Source organism: Cyprinus carpio, chromosome B5 (assembly GCF_018340385.1).
Source record: "Cyprinus carpio isolate SPL01 chromosome B5, ASM1834038v1, whole genome shotgun sequence".
In the NCBI taxonomy this organism is placed as follows: Eukaryota; Metazoa; Chordata; class Actinopteri; order Cypriniformes; family Cyprinidae; genus Cyprinus; species Cyprinus carpio.
Genome location: NC_056601.1, coordinates 8,414,886 through 8,432,850, shown reverse-complemented (window position 1 = coordinate 8,432,850; position 17,965 = coordinate 8,414,886). Strand labels below are relative to the sequence as shown.

Here is a 17,965-nt window from a genome sequence, read left to right as displayed (position 1 = left end):
AGTGGGTCAGGAGGATCAAAGCGTATGTTAAAGCTATTTTTAGAACCCCTTGCCAGTGGGGGGCAAAGAAACGGGTGGGGATGGAGATGATGGAGACGAAATACTTAAACAAAGGGAAATTACAGCCTATCCAGCAGCACGGGAGAATCGAGTGCGCGGTCTCTTTAAAGGCGGCACCTGCGCATCGGCTGCTGCTGGTGCTGATGCTGCAGTGCTCGGGTTATTCTCGGTGAAACCAACGGGGTAACTCGCGTTCAAACGACGCCTACAACATCTATGGCGAGCACACATATGTTGCTGTTGTGATACGCTCAATATCATATTCAGTTTTCCTACGTTAGGCTAATCTGATGTTGGGGATGGAGACGGAAACGTATACTTACCTCGCAGCATGTGTGATTTCTTTGAAGAATCTTTTCGAATTTTTTTTTTTTTTTTTTTTTTTTGCTGAAAAGACAAATACAGCTTAATGTGTTAGACAGACAGATAATCCACAAATTATAAACTTCTAAAAATATTCTTACAATATTTACAGCAAAAATACTTTTATTGTTCTGTTAAATATAATAAAATTTGCTGAGGTAAATTAAGACAGAAAGACAGACAGACAGATAATAGATAGACAGGAGATGGAGATGAAGAAACAGTGGTCAGGTTATGTTGTGGTAGTTAATAATTAATGTTTATTAATGAAAAGCACACAAACTTTTAAGAGGTAAGAGAGGTCAGTGGTGAATCACACCTAACCACACAATCTTCACCTCAGGCCATATTTGACTTGTCATATTTTACAACATACAAAAAATAATATGGTCACAGGATCCATGCCAAATAATTACTTCTTTCAATGTTATCAGAGTTTGCACTCAATAGTTCTTAGAAACAAGCATCAGTTAATCCATGGCAAAATCCTTTAGCAGTCCACACCTTTCTATAGGTAAGAGATAAGGCCTCTCCATAAAACTGATTCACTAGTTCACGCTTACATATTATTAGCTGAGGTATGAAATGCGTATTTGGCGTGCTGTCCGGGGAAGGGCTCCGAGCTCGGGAAGGGCCCGAACCTAGAGTACCCCCCCCTTCCCCGTCTAGTTGTAAAGTGAACTTGAAGTGAGGAGTTGGGGTGGAGGAGGGATGCTGATAACCCGTCAATGGATAGAGGTAAGTCAGCGGTATTTATACTGTGGTATTGATTACTTGATTGTGGTCCACCGGTGTTGATTAGGCTAATTATCTGACGCGCTCCTCCCGAACCTTGTTAATAAAACATCATTTATTTATGATCTAGAATTTGGCATGCAAAGAAAACCCAGACTATAAATAGAGTGTGTGGTTGTGAGAGACGTTCAGAAACACTGGGCAGACTTCTAGAATGGCTCTGACAGTGATTAGTTTTCTGTGCTTTGCTGCCTTTCCCAGGGCTTGGACTGCCTGCAGACTCAGGTGAGGATTGAATTTAATTCCTTGCAGCTCTAGGATCCTAATGACATATATTTAAAGTATGAAATCTAACATACTGATGTTGCCTTTTCTGGAGACACTATTATCCACAGAAACTGAATAAGGACCAAAAGCAGTTAATTAATCGCAGATTACCTCATTATATTTTATTAAAGTTAATAACACTCTAAATGACTACAGCATGCATTTAAACTAAACAATATTGTTTTTTCTCTCTCTCTCTCCCGAATAGGCAAGCTGGTATAGGTACCCGTAAGAGTGACTGTCATTAATGAGTTCACTAATGAGCAGATCTCCTACTCCACTGCTGTAATAGAGGAAGGGCTGATGTTTGGTGCCATAAATCAACTGCAGGACACACGATTTCAAGTACTCCACAAAATTTTACTAAATTTACTGATTTAGTGCACTTCACATGCAGTAAAGTGATTGTAGTATAGAATACCTGATTAACTTTGGTTGTGATTTACTTACTGGTTGTAATGAATGACAACCAGTAAGGTGCCTTGAGGTGCCTTGCTCAAGGGCACCTCAGTCGTGGTATTGCCGGCCCGAGCCTCGAACCCACAACCTTAGGGTTAGGAGTCAAACTCTCTAACCACTAGGCCATGACTTCGCCCCATGAATAAGATTATGGGGAAATAGGGTTTATCTGGGATATGCCTGAGATGCTTTTCCAGTCATATTGTACCTGACTCAACAATTGTCTTGACATGCCATTAGAAAGGCTTAGGGCTAACAAAATATTAAGAAAATAGAATGTGAATTGAATTTTTGTGATAATTTTTACCTTTAACTCTGTTAAAACAATAGATTCACATACACTATTCATAAAACCTATGGCATATATCTGGAAAGTGTGAATGGATTGGCCGGATCTGATAAGGACCAGACATACTGGGAGCTTCTGTCTGAAAAAGGAGGAGTTATAACTCGACTGGAAGTGGGTACATGAATGAAGATAATCATATAACATTATTTTATTGCTGTGGCACAGGAAAGTATATTTGGCTTGATAATGATTTAATATAATTTACTATACAAAATAATTAAAAAAAGTTTTCAAATGTGCAAAGTACAAATAGCTTCTTTTTTTAATATAGATTTATTATTTACTCTGGAATGTTCACCACTTGGGCCAAAAAATAGATTTTTTTTTTTTTAATCATCAGTTTTGTATTCAGTGGTTCTGAATGTTACTGCTAAATTAAAAGCCCAAGTTGTTTCAGTCATGGAATCAACACAAAGTTTAACTAAATTAATAAATTCATGATTTCATTGTATTCCCAGTATAATACTCTAATAAACATATGCTGATGAAACTGAAAGGCCTTCCTGATATTTCAACAATCATTACTAACAAATTGCAGTCAAACCAATAGTATATATTATAAGCGTTTCTTTACTTGTCTTATGCTCAGACAGTAACAAGATTAAGGCTTCATCTCAGTACACAGGACTGGGAAAACAGCAAAGTTTCAGAATATCTAGGATTTTAGATAAGTAGACAGACAACAATTAGCCATTTGAACTTTGCAGCTTTTTCTTCTGGGGCTTTTTTTTTTTTTTTTTTTACGTGACCTTGAGAAAGCCGTGTGTAGTTAGTTAGATTATCCTACTAACTGTAAATGTTACAATAACTGGGATTTTTAAATGGTGTTTTCCAAACAAGGGAAAAAAAGTAGTACAAATCTAGTGAAATGGTTGTCTCTGCTCTAAAATATGCACAGCGCACTCTTCGTTATATTTAACTAATTTTAATTTATTTATTTGCAATTAAAAAAATTTCTTCCCTTTCTTGCTTAAAACACATATATTGATATTTAAAAATCACTTAACTGTATATTACTCAAATCTGATAAAATTTCATAAAATTCACACTGTAAAGAAAAAAAGCAAGGACAGAACAGCAAGAACAGATCCCTATTAGGGTGACTGTCACTAATAAATTTGTTAACACAAAGGTCTCCTACCCTACTGCTGTGACAGTGGGAATGCCGATGTTTGGGGTCTTAAATAAACTAAAGGACACCAACAACAGCTTCAAGTATGTCACAAAATGTTATCAAATTATTCTGGTTTAATGCACTTTACGTGAAGTAAAGCAAGTTTAACATAGTAGGTTGATAGGTTATGGGGAAATGGGGCATCTTTTTACTGTGTCAGTCTATTGTAGAAGGCTCAGGACTTTAAAGAACTGTTGTAGTGGTAATGTTATTCTTTTGAGCTAATTCTCCTACATTTATATCTATTAGTTTCACATACAGTATTAACGAAAGCTTTTGCATATATCCGGAGAGTGTGAACGGACTGGCTGGATCCACTGAAAACCACACATATTGGGAGCTTCTGTCGAAGAAAGGAAACAGAATAACCCGACTGAATGTGGGTAGGTGTAGGAGTTTAATTCTATAAATAAACAAACAAACAAACAAACATACAAACATATATAAATATAGCATAAACAAAATAAATTTCCACAATCTTTTACAGGAATTGGCCGCTACCAACATGAACTTCACCACTTGGGACTAAAAGTTCCAACTTGGGACATTTGTTTTCTGTTATCAGTTATATTTTGTGGTTATAAAAGGGATCACTCTGATTCGGATCAACTATATTAATGCCACATATTGTTTCAATCAACAAGTGTATGAATAAACTAATAATTTCACTGGATCTACAATAGTATAATACTGAAACAGCAGTGTTTCTCTGATCTTTCCGCAGTTGTGACTAACTAACTATATACAATCAAATGTACATTACATATCTGTACTGCTAAACACACATTTCCAAACATCTTGGCTTTTGTAGTCAGTGATTAAAATAAAGGTCTCCAGTTGTGTAGATATTTAGAATCTAGAGATGCATAAAATGCTTTTATATTCAGTTTGACAAGTTCTGCTAAGTTTACATGTCAAGCCTCTCTCTTTACATTCAAATAAAAATGAATTCTGTTGTTTCCAGAGGATGATGAATAGATTCACTGTCTTCTATCCTGTAAAGCTGAGAGAACAAACAAAAACATTGATTTTGAAATATTGTTACTGCAGTTACAGTCTTTGCCACTATGTTTTAACTAGTCACAATTTAAATGACTCTACAAAAACTTACCACAAGGAGTGAAGCAGTCACAGTCGCAGTAGTTGCAGCGTGTAAACCAGTGCTTCCAGCCTGATTCTTTAGTTCTGCAGTTCTCAATACGACTGCATTTGTGGTTCTGAGGGACTGCATAGGTTTTAGCATCAGGACAGGTGGACGAACATGTCCCGTCGATGTCCTTCTCATTGATCTCAACCCGGCCACGATAACACACTCCTAATGTCACATACAGGAGGAGAGAGAATTATATTTAACTTGTATTTAATACAGCCAATGAAATTCAATTCAGTGTAAAATGTTACATTTATAATCTCCACAACCCAGACTTTGACCTAAAGTAATACATTTTAATAAATAAATAAAATATTATAAAAAATATCAAATGAACTTAATACATATACTGTATGCACTTTTTATGAAAAAATATTGTGTACCAGTAGATATTTCATGTTTTCATGTTATGTACAATGTCTATGCACTCAATCACACAAATAAGGATCAATGTACATGTGTGTTAATACGAAGGGTGTTTCCATACTTAGTTTTCATAGGTGTTTTCCCTTTCCTTTGATTTTTTTGTTTGTTTGTTTGTTTTTTAGGATTAAAGTAAAGGGCTGTACTTATTGGATAAAGTCCTGACAGAAATCGACCAGTACCTTTTCCATTTTTGCCCATTCTTCCATGCATTTTTTTTCTTACAGTGTGTGGTAATTCAGAAGAGTTATTTTTAACTCCTCTCAAAGTAACAGTACTGACTATAACAACTTCAATAAGTGTTCAGTCTCTCATATACTATATATACATGAAATTTAAGACAGATTAGGTCTCAGTTTTGCACTTTCTGGGTATTTCTGTAAATTGTGTCCAGGCAGACCAAGACTTACTAAGACAGGATGGTTTGGGCGTCCATTTCCCATTAGACTGACAGGCTCGGGCAGGATCTCCCACCAACACGAACCCTGGTCTGCAGTCATACCGCACCACAGAGCCCACCCACCAATCACTCCCATACACAATCCCATTAAAATCCACATCAGGCTTTCCACAATTCACTAGGGCAATGGAAACGACAGAAGATTAAACTGGAAACAAAACTCATGAAACACAAAAAGAGTTCTAGTTCATACACAAACACACATAAATCAACAGCATGATCTGTGGTTTTGTACTTAATAGTCTGTATTGATGACAACAAAAATGGAGTACATTACACTAAAGCAGGGGTGTCAAACTCAGATCCTGCAGAGTTTAGATTCAACCCTAATTAAACACACCTGATCCAACTAATCAGGTCCTTGTTTGAAATCTACAATCTCCTGAGAAAACTATGCAGGGCTCCTGCCCTCCAGGAATTGAGTTTGACACCCCTGCACTAAAGGGATAGTTCACCCCTGCCCCCATGTTTCATGTTTCAAACCTAATATTTTCTTCTGCCGAACACAAAAGATGATATTTGAAGAATGCTGGCAACTAAATAATTTTGATTACCAATGGATTCCATACCATGGAAAAAACAAAACACTGATACATTTGAGACATGTTCCACATAAGAAAGTCATACAAATGACGTGAGGGTGAGTAAACAATGACAGAATTTGTGTGAACTGTCCCTTTAAGATGATGATCAGGCGTACCTCTACACAGGGATTTATATCCCACCCAGCAGCAGTCTGAATCTCCACAGTTGTCTCTCTTCAGCTCTCTGTGTCTGCCTTTACACCCTGCGAAACAAAGGGGGGCTGTCCCAGACCAGTAAGTGTCTGCCAGTTCATCTTCCTGTTCCACCTCTAACAGACCTAAATAACACAGTGCAGTCTTCAGAGTTCAAATTCATGCACCTATTACCAATATTCAATTTACAATATTTCCAACATTTTGTAAAAGCAATCTTACTGCTTTGTTTAGATATGTTGTTTATTCATAAATGAATCAAGTGCTTCTCTTACCACTTCCTAGACCTTCCTCCACAGCTGTTCTTTCAGTAAATGCAGTTATAGGTACTTGAGTGAAGACCCCTTGCAAGGACCCCAGAAGCAGCAGCAGAAGAGCTCCTAGTTTCATGTCGTTTTAGTGGCAGGAATTATTCTCCAGTATAGATAAAGTCTATATCTCTTCAGTTCTCCTCTTTTGAACGTCTTAAACTCAATTTATAAATCAATCACCAATTCCTTGTTTTGTTGTCTCATAATGTAGAACTCATAATTATGTAAATAATATAGAAAAACAATTTCATTAGGAACTGTATTCTTTAAAGGCTATTTTCAAGAACCTGGTATCCTGCAGAGAGACAGAGTGAGACAGATGGAAAGAAGGGGAAGTGTTGCATCTTAGTTTACACTAAGCTCTTAACGCAAACTAATCTCTTAAATTCGGCTAACACACCAACTAATATCACCAGAGCAGAGAGAGAGATTACAGAGAAAGACAGAGAGCCGTGGGAAGTCTGATTTGCAGTTTAGCTTAATTTTCAGTTGCTCTGGTTGTAAATTTCATGTTTCTCACATTTAACAATGTTAGAGATTAATCTTGTCTGATTCACTTCCTTAAGCAGAGTGCCTAGTGTGCCTGAAACCTGCAGTGCGTGTAATTACTGTAATGACACAGATCTGTGAAAAGCGTTGAAACACTGACCTCTGACTGCTGCAGTAATGCATAAACTTCTTCCTAACCCAGCACAACCTGCCTGCTGACTCTTGTCCTGAGAGATTCAAACAAACAGGACTTACAAGCACTGTTCTTACAGACACACACAGGATCACAGAACAAAGTGGACTACAGAAAACAATAATATTGGGAAATAGTTACAATTTAAAGTAACTTTTTTAATAGATTTTAAAATGTAATTCGTTCATCTGATGGCACAAATCCAAAAACAAAACAAACAAAAAAACTTTCTGACTTTGAATGGCAAGAAATTATTTCTGTTTACAAGCAAAATATTTTAATTAGAGAAGAACAAAACAAAAAGGACAAAAATGTACTGAAATTACTGCCATAGTTTATTTAAAACAAAATCATATCAATCTGTATAGTCAGTATGCCCTAAATTAATTCTTTCTTCAATAAGATTATGAATTATCAGGACTCAATGGCAAAAAGAAGTCCTAAGGAAAAGGTGTGTGTGTATATGTATGTGTGTGTGTGTGTGTGTGTGTGTGTGTGTGTGTGTGTGTGTGTGTGTGTGTGTGTGTATATGTATGTGTATATATATATAAAACAAACAAACAAACAAACAAGTTAAACTACTTTTTACTTTGATACAACAGCAGTAGGAATTGGAACAACAGAACTGCTCAATATAAAGTAGAAAAATAAATTAACGGGTATGGCGGTTTAAAATTCAGAAGCACTTCCAATTAAACTTTAAAACAGAAGCACATGGTATAAAACTATGTACTGTAAAGAGTTCTCCACGGAGATCTGTCCATCTTCCTTCACATTAAGTCTGAACCTGTCAAAGAAAGCTGATTAAACTGTTCAGTAGGATTAAACATTTCCGTTCCCCATTACCTTCGCTCGCTCACTCACACACACGTGCGCAAACAGTCAAATTTAAAGGAATAGTTCAGCCCTTAATCTTATTATTCCAACCCTGCAGTGTCCTTCTTTCAAGAAACACAATAAAGAGATCCTGAATGTGTGTGCTTGTATTTTCCCTACAAGGAAACAGGGAAAAAAACACTTATAACGTACAAGTCTACATTTAATATACTTTCTTGGTGTTTTGGAGCTTGGCAGTATAAATTATCATTAATGTTTGTTGAATAGAAAAGGGCAACTCACACTGTGTTAGACATCTCATTTTGCATTTTGTGACAAACAAAATAATCAGTCAGAAAGACATGAGGGTAAGAAAATTATAACAAAAAAAAGCTCCTTTCTGAATGAACTATTCCTTTAAGCACATCCTCAGAGCTAACTTGTGATTCAGCTTTCTCTGTTATGTTCAGGGCGGTGTTTGATGATGACAGAATTCTCACACACACTCTATTCCTGTTTTGGTCCCGTTAGTCTCATAGTACTTTTTGTCACGGAGTTAATCGACATGTCCTAATGTACCTTCTTACTGACTGACAAGGCAGTCTTAGGGTGTTCCAGAAATCAGAGGTGCAGTTAAACCACCTCCATGCCCAGCTGTTGGGCAGTGTCCTGTAGCTGGCGCATTACGGCCCCCTCCCTTGTAGAGTCTGTTTCTGCAGAGGTGCCGGCTGTCAACACCAAGAACACACTTTCTGTATTTTCCTGTGCCCTACAGACATCCACTCCCTCCTTTCTTATTCCTGCCTCTGTATTTGCACTCATTGTGCTGAGGGGCCCCGCCTCCTCCAGTTCTTCACCGGGCTGGACGTTCTGCTGGCTGGACTCACTGCTGTCCCCTTCTCCCTGCCGCTCCCGCATCAGCTGCTCTGTCAGCTCCACGCTCTCATAGCGAATCAGCTGCAGGCGCATGAACCCATCTTCATGCTCTTTATACCTGAAAAAGATTGGTGAAAACCATAGTCAGTTTAGATGGGTCAGGTTTACGGTCCACACCAAAATAGATATGGCATCTACTATGGTTAGAACTATGGGTGGTCAACCTACTTAAAAGTTTTGATTCATTATGTTTATTTTATTATTTATTTTTTTAAAGAAAATAATGTTTATTCAGTAAGGACACGATAACCTGATCAAAAGGTGACCCAACAATATTTATCATGTCACAAAAGATTTGTTTCAGATAAGTTCTGTTCTTTTAAGCCTACTCATCAAATAATCCTGAAAAAGTAATGTTTTCCACAAAAAATAAATAAATAAAACATTAAGCAGCACAAATGCATTCAAGCATATTATAATGATTTCTGAAGGATCTTGTGAAATAAAATCTATTAAATACATTTCAAAATGTATTAAAATAGAAACAGTTGTTTTAAACACACACACATTACATACCATCTAATGTTTATTGCACACAAACCTAGCAAGAGCTTTCTGAAATCAAAAGCAAAGTCAAACAGGGAGTCTTCAAACCTAAATCTTGGGTGTCCTGAAGGCCATTTGAACTGATGTTTCTTGCGTAAATGGGCAGTGAGGTTGTTCCCCCGGGTGAAGCACTGCTCACACACGTGACACTTATAGCGAGGAGTGCAATCTCCCTAAATGCAAAACACCACATTAACGTTTTTAGCTATTCTGAAGGTATGAGCTGAATATGAGTGCAAATGTAATGATGTAGAATTGTATTCACTTTCTGACGAACATTGAGTTTTATTTTAATCACTCACACTGTTCCAGACAATGTATTCTGCCTTTTATTTTTGTACATTGTGGATTTATTGTGTTGCTGGCTGTATGAGAGAAATTGCATCTATAGAAGTCCCTTCATTAATTATCTCTAGATTAGATAGATTTGGACCTTATTATATTATTTCTTGTAATGATAAACAATTCTCACTTTAATTACAGGCTATGAAACAAGTCTCACAGAAATTACATTTTCCTGTTTACATTTGAAATCAGGAAAAACAGTCCTAAATGTAACAATGTACTAATTTTATAGATTAACATTTGCTTGACCTCATTTTCAAAAATAAAATAAAAAAGTAAAATATGTCTTACCAAACCTGACTTACTTTATTCTGTGGTACACAAATGAAGATATTTCATTATTTTATATTGATATCTTCTTATTGGTTCCTAATCTGTAGATATGAATGTAGCTGGCATTTTCTGACTGGCTCACCTCATGAACACGTTTGTAGTGGTTCTTGATGGAGTAAAGCGAGCGAGTGGAGTAGTTACAATCTGCAAAGTCACATCGATACGCTGGCTCACTGCTGTGCGTGTCTAAATGCTTCCTCAGATCTATCAGGTTTTTACAGCTGAAAACCAGACAAACACAAACCAACTGACAGATCATGTTCTGACAAACAGGTCTGAAATGGCAGACTTAGATTAGAGATTAGAAATATCCAGGGGTTATGACTCACTGACTCACCTGTACTCGCAGTAGTCACAGCTGTAAGGCTTCTCATTGGAATGACGAAATTTGATGTGGTTTCTCAGCGAGGATGGTGATGGACAGGTCATATCACAAAGTGGACATTTATAATGGTTGACTTTGATCAGAGAACAGAGAAGAACATCATAAGGAAATAATGGCCTGTGAGGTTCAACACAGCAGAACAAAGTACAACCGTGATGACGCTCAACATACAAAAAGACCCATACCATGGTTCCTCATGTGGTCTCTCAGCAGCCTCTCAGTGGCAAAACGTTTAGAGCAGTGAGAACACTGAAATCTTTGACCTACAGACACAGTCGCACACAAACAAATGGGTGCATTGAGCTATACTAACCAATCTAATCATTTTCTTTTGGTATGTTCAACGCAAGAATTCAAAGTGTCAAATTCGTTTAATACAGAAGGTTTTCAGATTCTGTTATTGCTGTACAAACTCAAACACAAGCCCCTCACCTTCTATGGAGGTTTGCCGTCGAATGTGGTCAAAGAACTTTGTGTTGTTGGCAAACATTCCTCCACAGGTCGGACATGCCACCAGCTTTTCCTGTGTGTGGCTACGCATGTGCTCTCGCAACTTAAACCTGCCCTTGAAAGAGGCCTCGCAGTCTAGAAATAAGGAAAAGTTAACATCTAAAAAATTTACAGATCTTTAAAAATCATTACAAGCAAACAAAGCTTTCAGAAATATTCATATAACTACGATGCTTAATATCTTCTGTCGTGGGGTTCACTTTATTGGTTGTACAAATATGGCCCAGAACAGAAAAAATGGACAAATACTCAATTTTAGCATTAACACAAGGTAGCAGTCTGGACATTATGAAGTATAATAACTGATTATTCTATTCTTCATGATTCTGTGTTTACTTCATAACTGACTTGTTGCATCTAATTAATGAAGTGGTTCTCAACCAGGTGCCAAAAACCACTAGGGTGCCATTTTTAAAAACATTTTTTTTTTTTAAGCGTTGGGGTTCCCAGTGAATATATAAGGTAGCCTATTTTTAAATGTGTGATCTTTGCATAATTAAAAATAACTAATCATAGGGTTTCAAATATTGTTGTGAACAATGGAGGCGCCTTGAAGTTGTTTCTTACCTTTCCAGCCACAGAACAACACATTCTCTTCATTAGCCTCGAGACAATGGGCATGCATCTCCACATGTCTGTAGAACCACTCCGGATTATCCATAGACATCTGAATACAAACACCCTTATCAGCTGAGCACTTTATTTAGAATATATATTTTTTTTTTTCAAAATTTATTTTTCACACCTCAATAAACTTGATTTGACAAGCCACATGCAGTAACATAATCTATTTTTTTTAAAAAGGAAAACACTTGGGAATGCTTCCATACCTCACAGTGCTCCCAAAGACAAAGGAAGTTCTCTTGGACCTCGGGCACAATGTTGCGGTTATGGAGGCCGACCGAACAGGCACCCATGTCACTGTGGTCCTTGAGTATAGCAAGACCCCATTGCTTCAACTTGGTGTGGTAGCAATGAAAGAACATGTGTCTAAGAAGCTCTGCATTTCCTTCCACTGAGCAGAAGCCACAGTCTCTCCACAGACAGTTATGCTCCTCTTCTGTAAAACATGCAGGCAAGCCAAGTATTGATTATGGACCAGACCAATGGAGTCAGCGCCACAGGGACTCTGACTGCCAGAAACCTTGAGCTGAGATGCCTCCTGTGACTCAAAGTCAACACTCAACAATCCTCCACCGATGTAACATTATTACAGATAGACGAACAGTGCATAACAATGTGCCAGTGACTGTTGGTGCAATGTAGAATACATGAAGAAATAAGAAATGTTATGCGTTACTAGCAAAACCTCAGCATTAATAGTCCCCTTTAAAACACACTATACCAGAAGTGATAAGCTATTTTTTATATTGTTATTTATTTTGCAATGTATGGTATGTTTATTCTTAAAATTTAATATTTACTCATTGTAACACAATAACTTTACATCTCACCATTACAAGAAGAGGAGGCTTTCAATATAAAGTATTATTTACATTGAGAATTTTTATAAATATTTTGAATTAGCTTTTATTTTCAGTTTTCATGTTAATTTTAGTTACATCATACACGTTTTTATGTACAAAACCATTAGAAAAAGTCATTAGAACTAGTCCATATGACTCGTACTCTATGTTCCAAGTCAGTGTGAGACATCCATAGTCACCTTTCACTTTCAAGGCATGCAACAGATATTCTTCAATTTTTTTCCTATCGTGTTCCATAAAAAAAGTTGGAATAATATGATGTTAAATAAATGATGGGAATGCTCATTTCTGGGTGAACTATCCCTTTAAGACAAGAAAGATAAATGAATAAATGCTTCCATTACAAGACTTCAATCAACACGGACACCTGACACTTTCAAGGGTTGGACGCACCTGGTAAGTCTGTCTCACTGTCCACGGTAACTTTATAATGTTTCTCCACGTGCTGGCAGAACTCCTGCATCCTGTCAAACGTCTCCTGACACGAGCCCCACTCACACGCCAGCTCCAGCTGCAGCTCCTCTCTGCGCAGGGCGCGTTTACCCGACGGCGGCATCCTGCAGCACTGAAAGTAAAGCACAATGAGTGGTCTTCCCGTCTTCTGAAACACATGCGAGATCTAACATGACTCTAAGTTTGTTCTGCACACTGCAGCTCCCGCTATCTGTCCATAGCTGCCAGTTTGTTTTTAAAGGCGATAAACAACCACATTCACAATATGAACTGCGCCAAAATGATTACCTCCAACATATTAAAACTTCTTAATTACCAAATGTACAGCTAGTAGTTTTATTAAATCATAGACGCAGTTGTTACCTAGTATGACACATAGCTGGTTAGCAAAACAAAAAGGTAAGTTAACATTCTGCCTCCATTTTGTTGACTAGTGGCTTTTTTTATAGCTTCGGTTGAAAATAATTGAATGGGTTTTCATTCAAGGATATTTCGTGAGGGAATGCGTCTGCAGTTGTTTAAAACAATACTGATAAATAACTCACCTTTTGCTAATACTTCAAACATTTCCTTACTTTTTTCCCATGTAAAAACCAAACCAATCAGAATTCACCTTTGCGGCGTCGCGTTCAAATCTCAGCCAATCAAATTGCAGCCTAGCAGTACATCACAATTATCATTCCCTCCAACACCTAATCTCATTCAAGTGTTCCGCAGCTCGATTCGCACTTTGTATTCAGTGGCGGTAATAATGCCTGTTTTCCAACCCTAAAAAGGTTTAATTGCTGTAAGGCACTACTTTATGTAAATCTGCTTCGGAATTGTACCGAAATTATTGTGCAATACTAATAAATCTCAAGAAAGCGAAACATCTTTTTCTAATACACAGGAAAGCACGTGAGAGAGTATAAACTGCGATATCAAGTCATTATTTTCCAGACAATATTTGAACAATTTGCTATCATTTTAGCATAATGGCAAAAAAAAAAAAAAAATAATAATAATAATAATTTTTTAATTTTAATTTTTGCTTATTAAAACACTATACTTAGTATGGTCACATTATAAAAGGGTTGTTATATATTAACCTTAACAGCTGCCTTTGTATTTTAGGAAAGGGACCATCAAATTTGAGTCACTGCATATAAAAACCTGGAAAACCCTCATGTTAAATAAAAATGAGTGCTTTGTATTAATGTTTGGGCTGTGTTTGATTTTTGGTCTGAAAACTGCATGAGAACAATATAAATATAAAACATATAAAATATACAATAATTGATCTATAAAACAGTATAAATAAAGAGAACTTTTCCTCTCCGGAAGCTAGTATGGTCAATTGTCACATTGGTTTATTTAAATCAGTCAAAGGCATAATATTAGATCTGACAAAAATAAAAATACAACTGCATATATCAAGTAATCTTTCAGAATAGAACCCTCTTTTCAGGTCAATCAAAATAATTGGATGTCCTTATGCAGACATTGTTCATTATCTACAGAGCTTTCATGTGCCAATGACAGTTAAGGGCATATGTGTACACTGTCCCATCTCATGCAGATATATAGACAGAGAAGCTGGAATACAGTGTGTAGTATCAAGTTTCCATACTTTATAGAGCACAGGCAGTATAGTAATCATTCTCACAACAATCAGTTTGGTTTCAGTTTTGTTTGTTCTTCAAATGAAGGTAGCAGGTTGTAAAGTCTCTCAGGATCTTGAGTGGTCTAGACGTCATAGAACAGACGCACAAGATGATACCGGATTACAAACGCCACGGCACTCCCCAAGACCTAAGAAAGAAATCAAATATTATTTCAAACCACCAAAATTTACACAGTCTTTGAAAACGGGCGTACATGAGGTAGCCTAATTTTGAAAATGTGATTTCTACACCTGGAAAAGTCAAACCTTGCCTTTGAATATTGTTGTGTCTAAAGGAGGCCTTTTGATAATGAATAAATTCATAGGATTCACCTGTATTAAAAGCATGATTGCAGTCAGGTTTCTCTCATGGGTAGGTCCCAGTACTTTTAGCACCAGGTTGATAAGGGTCATGTTGTTACACTCAATAAACTCATCATCTCCTTCCTGCCCTCTCCGCACATCCAGAAGCCATAACATTTCTGCCATCAGGATAAAAGAGGAAATCACATTCAAAGATCCAGGGAATACCATATGGGTTAAGCTCCTGGATTTTTGTGCAAAAATAACATTGCTTTTAAACAAACATTCCTAAACCTATTTATAATGATAAATACTGACAGTGGCATGAGTGTGTTTACCTTCAGAATAAGTTGCCCTAATTTTCCCAGGTCCTTCTGTTTGAACTTGAAATAGCTCATGCCAAGCTTTCCCGTGTCAGACTGTAACCTGCATTAATCAGTTTCAGAGGTCAAGCTCTCATAATTTCATTTTGCCTTATCTATGGTTTAAATGTTTGGGGAACACTGTTGAAATCATAAGTAAAGCATGTACAAAATGTACAAATAAATCATAAGTTAAAAAGTCACTTAAAGAGTTTTACACTTAAATGCCTGCATATTCAAATAACTTTCAATGACTGTCAAAATAAATTCTACTGTAAGTAAAAAGGAATCTATGTTATAGCTTGATTTGAAAATGTTAGTGTAATAACCCACCTAGGCAGGCGATGTCTGGGACAGGGAATAATGTGAAACAGCTGAGGCAGAGAGTAAATGAAGTTGATGACTTGGGGGATGAAGAAAAGCAGCATGGTCTTACTGAAGTGGCCGAGTATCCCAACCACTGCAAACGTCATTCCAGCAAAGTAACAGAAAGTGTCTCCAACAAACACAGAGGAAGGGTACCTGACAAAAGATATCCAAAAGTATACTATAGGTTCAAAAATAGGAGTGGTTGAGGTTAAGATTATTATCAGTGCTGATTGTCAAACTTCAGTTTTTAGCATTTTAATAGGCTGTCTTAAACTAAAGTAAGTTAAGATGATCAAAAAGCAAAATACTTAACAAACCAGTTGTGGTAGAAGAGGGCTAATGTGGTGAAAAAAAAGGGAATCATGAAGTACAAAGAGAAAACGTGGTCATCCCTGTAGTCTCCTGAAAGAGAAACATTAATCAAAGATCAATTGAACAATATCAATTAGAGAGTATATCTACAGACTTATTCAAATAAAAATCAAGCAATGAAAGTGTAATGTGACACTGAAGACTGGAGTAATGACTGCTGAGAGTTGAATTCTGCCATCACAGGAATAAATTACATTCAATATATATATATAAACAGTTATTTTACAATAGTACTGTTTTACCTTGTTTTTAACTGTTAAAATAAACACACCCTTTGTGACCGAAAGAGACTTGTTTCAAAAGCATACAAATATTATTTTAAACTTTTGAACAGTAGTGTATATATATAAATGGTATAAATTATGCATGTGGAAAACTTGATAAAACAGGTTGAATAGAAACCCTCCCCTCACCATTGAGTTCCAGTATATTAAAAAGGATGATGGAGCCAGATATGAAGAGAGCTTGCCCAGACTCAATGCCATTGATCCCAGCCAAGATGTTGATGGCATTTGTGCAGAATACAGCCAGCATTCCCATGTATACATAATACAGAATGCCTGAAACACATTGTTGAAAAATGCTGAGAATATCTACAATCATACTGTACATATCAAACAAGAGGGCAATGCAATCAAATCTAGAGCATCAGACATTTAAGCAGACTGTCAAACTCACCCAAGTCCAGGTGCATCCCCAGCAGGACACGGAAAGGTTTGGGCACGACGATGAGAGTGTTGCCAAAGTTAGTGAAGTAGACCATGAGTAGAGGCAGGGAGGCCATAGTGGGCAGCAGCAGCTTGTGTCTCCATCGCAGATTCAGAACATCATCAGCAAAGCCCAGGAATATCATGCAGCAGATGGCCAAAAGAGCACCAATCAGCTGCACAAACTACATGGACATATGCACAAATGCCATTTTATATTACCACTGTATGTATGGCTGTGAAAGCTCTCAGTTACAAAGGTCATGAAAAGCTAAGAGTAAATTTAGTTTTTGTCTAAAAACATACACTACTGTTCAAAAGTTTGATGTCTGTAAGTTTTTTCTATTTACTTTTTAAAGAAGTCTCTTATGCTAACTTTTATTTTGGATTCAATTAATCATTGCCAGCACTACTTAAAATATAATTTATTCCTGTGATCAGTGACAGTCTTGAGTGTCACATGACCCTTCAGAAATCATAATATACTGATTTCTTATTATCAGTGTTGAAACAGTTGTGATGATTAATATTTTTGACATGATATTTTAAACTTTTGTAACATATAGGTCTCTATTGTCACTTTTAATGTAACACCACTTTAATTTAATTTCCTTAAAGAAACTGAACCAAACACAACAGTAGTGTAAGTGGTGAATTCTTGAAATGTGTTTATTATTTTGTAATTAAGGGATGATTAACTCACCTCGTTGTGAGGGAACCGTTGACATTTCTCTCCCATAAAGCACTGGAGGAAGGGCACAGGGATGAAGAGGAAGAGAATGATGAGGAAGACTGTGCCACTGATTACACCTTGCGATTCAGGCCTGGTTAATAAGGAAAAGAAAAAGCAGTTAAATTCAGGTTCCAAACATCAAATTGCAATTCATACGATAGATGTAAAAATCAACCACTTACACCTCTTTCTTTACGGTTTTGTTTAGGTCCATGCCATAGAGTCTGGCAGATATGAAATGATCCTTAAAAGCAGGGATCAGTTTGACTGTTGCAATGCACCCAAGTGCAGACATACAACAGTTGATTATAAGAGGAAGAGCAGGAATTGGAGACATCTTCTCCATGGAATAACACGACATAAAAATACAATATACTGTACTATATATCAGTTATATGTGGATAAATCTAGTTGAAAACGGAGTTCGATTCCTGTC

General features: G+C 36.8%; 3 protein-coding genes and 1 long non-coding RNA gene across 9 annotated transcripts; 1 reads left to right on the top strand and 3 right to left on the bottom strand.

Moving 5' to 3' along the window:
* Positions 1-1,197: 1,197 nt before the first annotated feature.
* On the top strand, positions 1,198-4,140 carry LOC122137445. 3 transcript variants are annotated; one of them, XR_006154841.1, is made up of 5 exons: positions 1,218-1,443; positions 1,694-1,830; positions 2,275-2,404; positions 3,717-3,850; positions 3,955-4,140. It is a non-coding gene; the product is annotated as an uncharacterized LOC122137445 (long non-coding RNA). The 3 variants fall into 3 exon arrangements; XR_006154840.1 differs by having other exon boundaries at positions 1,198-1,443; positions 1,694-2,404; XR_006154842.1 differs by lacking the exon at positions 2,275-2,404 and having other exon boundaries at positions 1,226-1,443.
* Positions 4,141-4,278: 138 nt separating this feature from the next.
* Positions 4,279-7,415, bottom strand: si:ch211-117m20.4 (inactive serine protease PAMR1). Of its 2 annotated transcripts, none has more exons than XM_019103942.2 (5): positions 6,513-7,415; positions 6,201-6,362; positions 5,451-5,618; positions 4,579-4,782; positions 4,279-4,470 (listed from the first exon to the last, which is right to left on the bottom strand). In XM_019103942.2, the coding sequence occupies exons 1-5, from the start codon at positions 6,625-6,627 to the stop codon at positions 4,448-4,450; spliced, it is 672 nt and encodes a 223-aa protein (XP_018959487.1). In that variant the 5' UTR covers positions 6,628-7,415; the 3' UTR covers positions 4,279-4,447. The 2 variants fall into 2 exon arrangements, with proteins under 2 accessions (XP_018959487.1, XP_042580026.1); XM_042724092.1 differs by having other exon boundaries at positions 6,201-6,305.
* Positions 7,416-7,800: 385 nt separating this feature from the next.
* Positions 7,801-13,770, bottom strand: LOC109090516 (histone H4 transcription factor). 3 transcript variants are annotated; one of them, XM_042724091.1, is made up of 10 exons: positions 13,655-13,770; positions 12,982-13,153; positions 11,932-12,161; positions 11,669-11,768; positions 11,024-11,176; positions 10,777-10,854; positions 10,544-10,664; positions 10,289-10,427; positions 9,577-9,701; positions 7,801-9,040 (listed from the first exon to the last, which is right to left on the bottom strand). In XM_042724091.1, the coding sequence occupies exons 2-10, from the start codon at positions 13,142-13,144 to the stop codon at positions 8,680-8,682; spliced, it is 1,470 nt and encodes a 489-aa protein (XP_042580025.1). In that variant the 5' UTR covers positions 13,145-13,153; positions 13,655-13,770; the 3' UTR covers positions 7,801-8,679. The 3 variants fall into 3 exon arrangements, with proteins under 3 accessions (XP_042580025.1, XP_018959888.1, XP_018959889.1); XM_019104343.2 differs by having other exon boundaries at positions 13,587-13,741; XM_019104344.2 differs by lacking the exon at positions 13,655-13,770 and adding an exon at positions 13,405-13,563.
* A 595-nt stretch (positions 13,771-14,365) lies between these two features.
* On the bottom strand, positions 14,366-17,890 carry dpagt1 (dolichyl-phosphate (UDP-N-acetylglucosamine) N-acetylglucosaminephosphotransferase 1 (GlcNAc-1-P transferase)). Its single transcript, XM_042724090.1, has 9 exons — positions 17,712-17,890; positions 17,500-17,620; positions 16,768-16,981; positions 16,503-16,649; positions 16,035-16,119; positions 15,682-15,870; positions 15,324-15,412; positions 15,017-15,171; positions 14,366-14,832 (listed from the first exon to the last, which is right to left on the bottom strand). The coding sequence occupies exons 1-9, from the start codon at positions 17,888-17,890 to the stop codon at positions 14,767-14,769; spliced, it is 1,245 nt and encodes a 414-aa protein (XP_042580024.1). The 3' UTR covers positions 14,366-14,766.
* Positions 17,891-17,965: the final 75 nt, after the last annotated feature.

Excerpts from the sequence above, each read along its gene's own strand:
- si:ch211-117m20.4 (XM_019103942.2), bottom strand. The coding sequence starts at position 6,627 with ATGAAACTAGGAGCTCTTCTGCTGCTGCTTCTGGGGTCCTTGCAAGGG. Across the intron at positions 6,363-6,512 it reads GGAGGAAGGTCTAGGAAGTG|GTCTGTTAGAGGTGGAACAG; the intron begins GTAAGAGAAGCA and ends TGTGTTATTTAG. Across the intron at positions 4,471-4,578 it reads TGACTGCTTCACTCCTTGTG|CTTTACAGGATAGAAGACAG; the intron begins GTAAGTTTTTGT and ends TTGTTCTCTCAG.
- LOC109090516 (XM_042724091.1), bottom strand. The coding sequence starts at position 13,144 with ATGCCGCCGTCGGGTAAACGCGCCCTGCGCAGAGAGGAGCTGCAGCTG. Across the intron at positions 11,769-11,931 it reads GTCTTTGGGAGCACTGTGAG|ATGTCTATGGATAATCCGGA; the intron begins GTATGGAAGCAT and ends GTTTGTATTCAG. Across the intron at positions 9,702-10,288 it reads ACTACAAACGTGTTCATGAG|GGAGATTGCACTCCTCGCTA; the intron begins GTGAGCCAGTCA and ends TTTTGCATTTAG.
- dpagt1 (XM_042724090.1), bottom strand. The coding sequence starts at position 17,890 with ATGTCGTGTTATTCCATGGAGAAGATGTCTCCAATTCCTGCTCTTCCT. Across the intron at positions 16,650-16,767 it reads GGGGATGCACCTGGACTTGG|GCATTCTGTATTATGTATAC; the intron begins GTGAGTTTGACA and ends AATGTGTTTCAG. Across the intron at positions 14,833-15,016 it reads CAATCATGCTTTTAATACAG|GTCTTGGGGAGTGCCGTGGC; the intron begins GTGAATCCTATG and ends TTTCTTTCTTAG.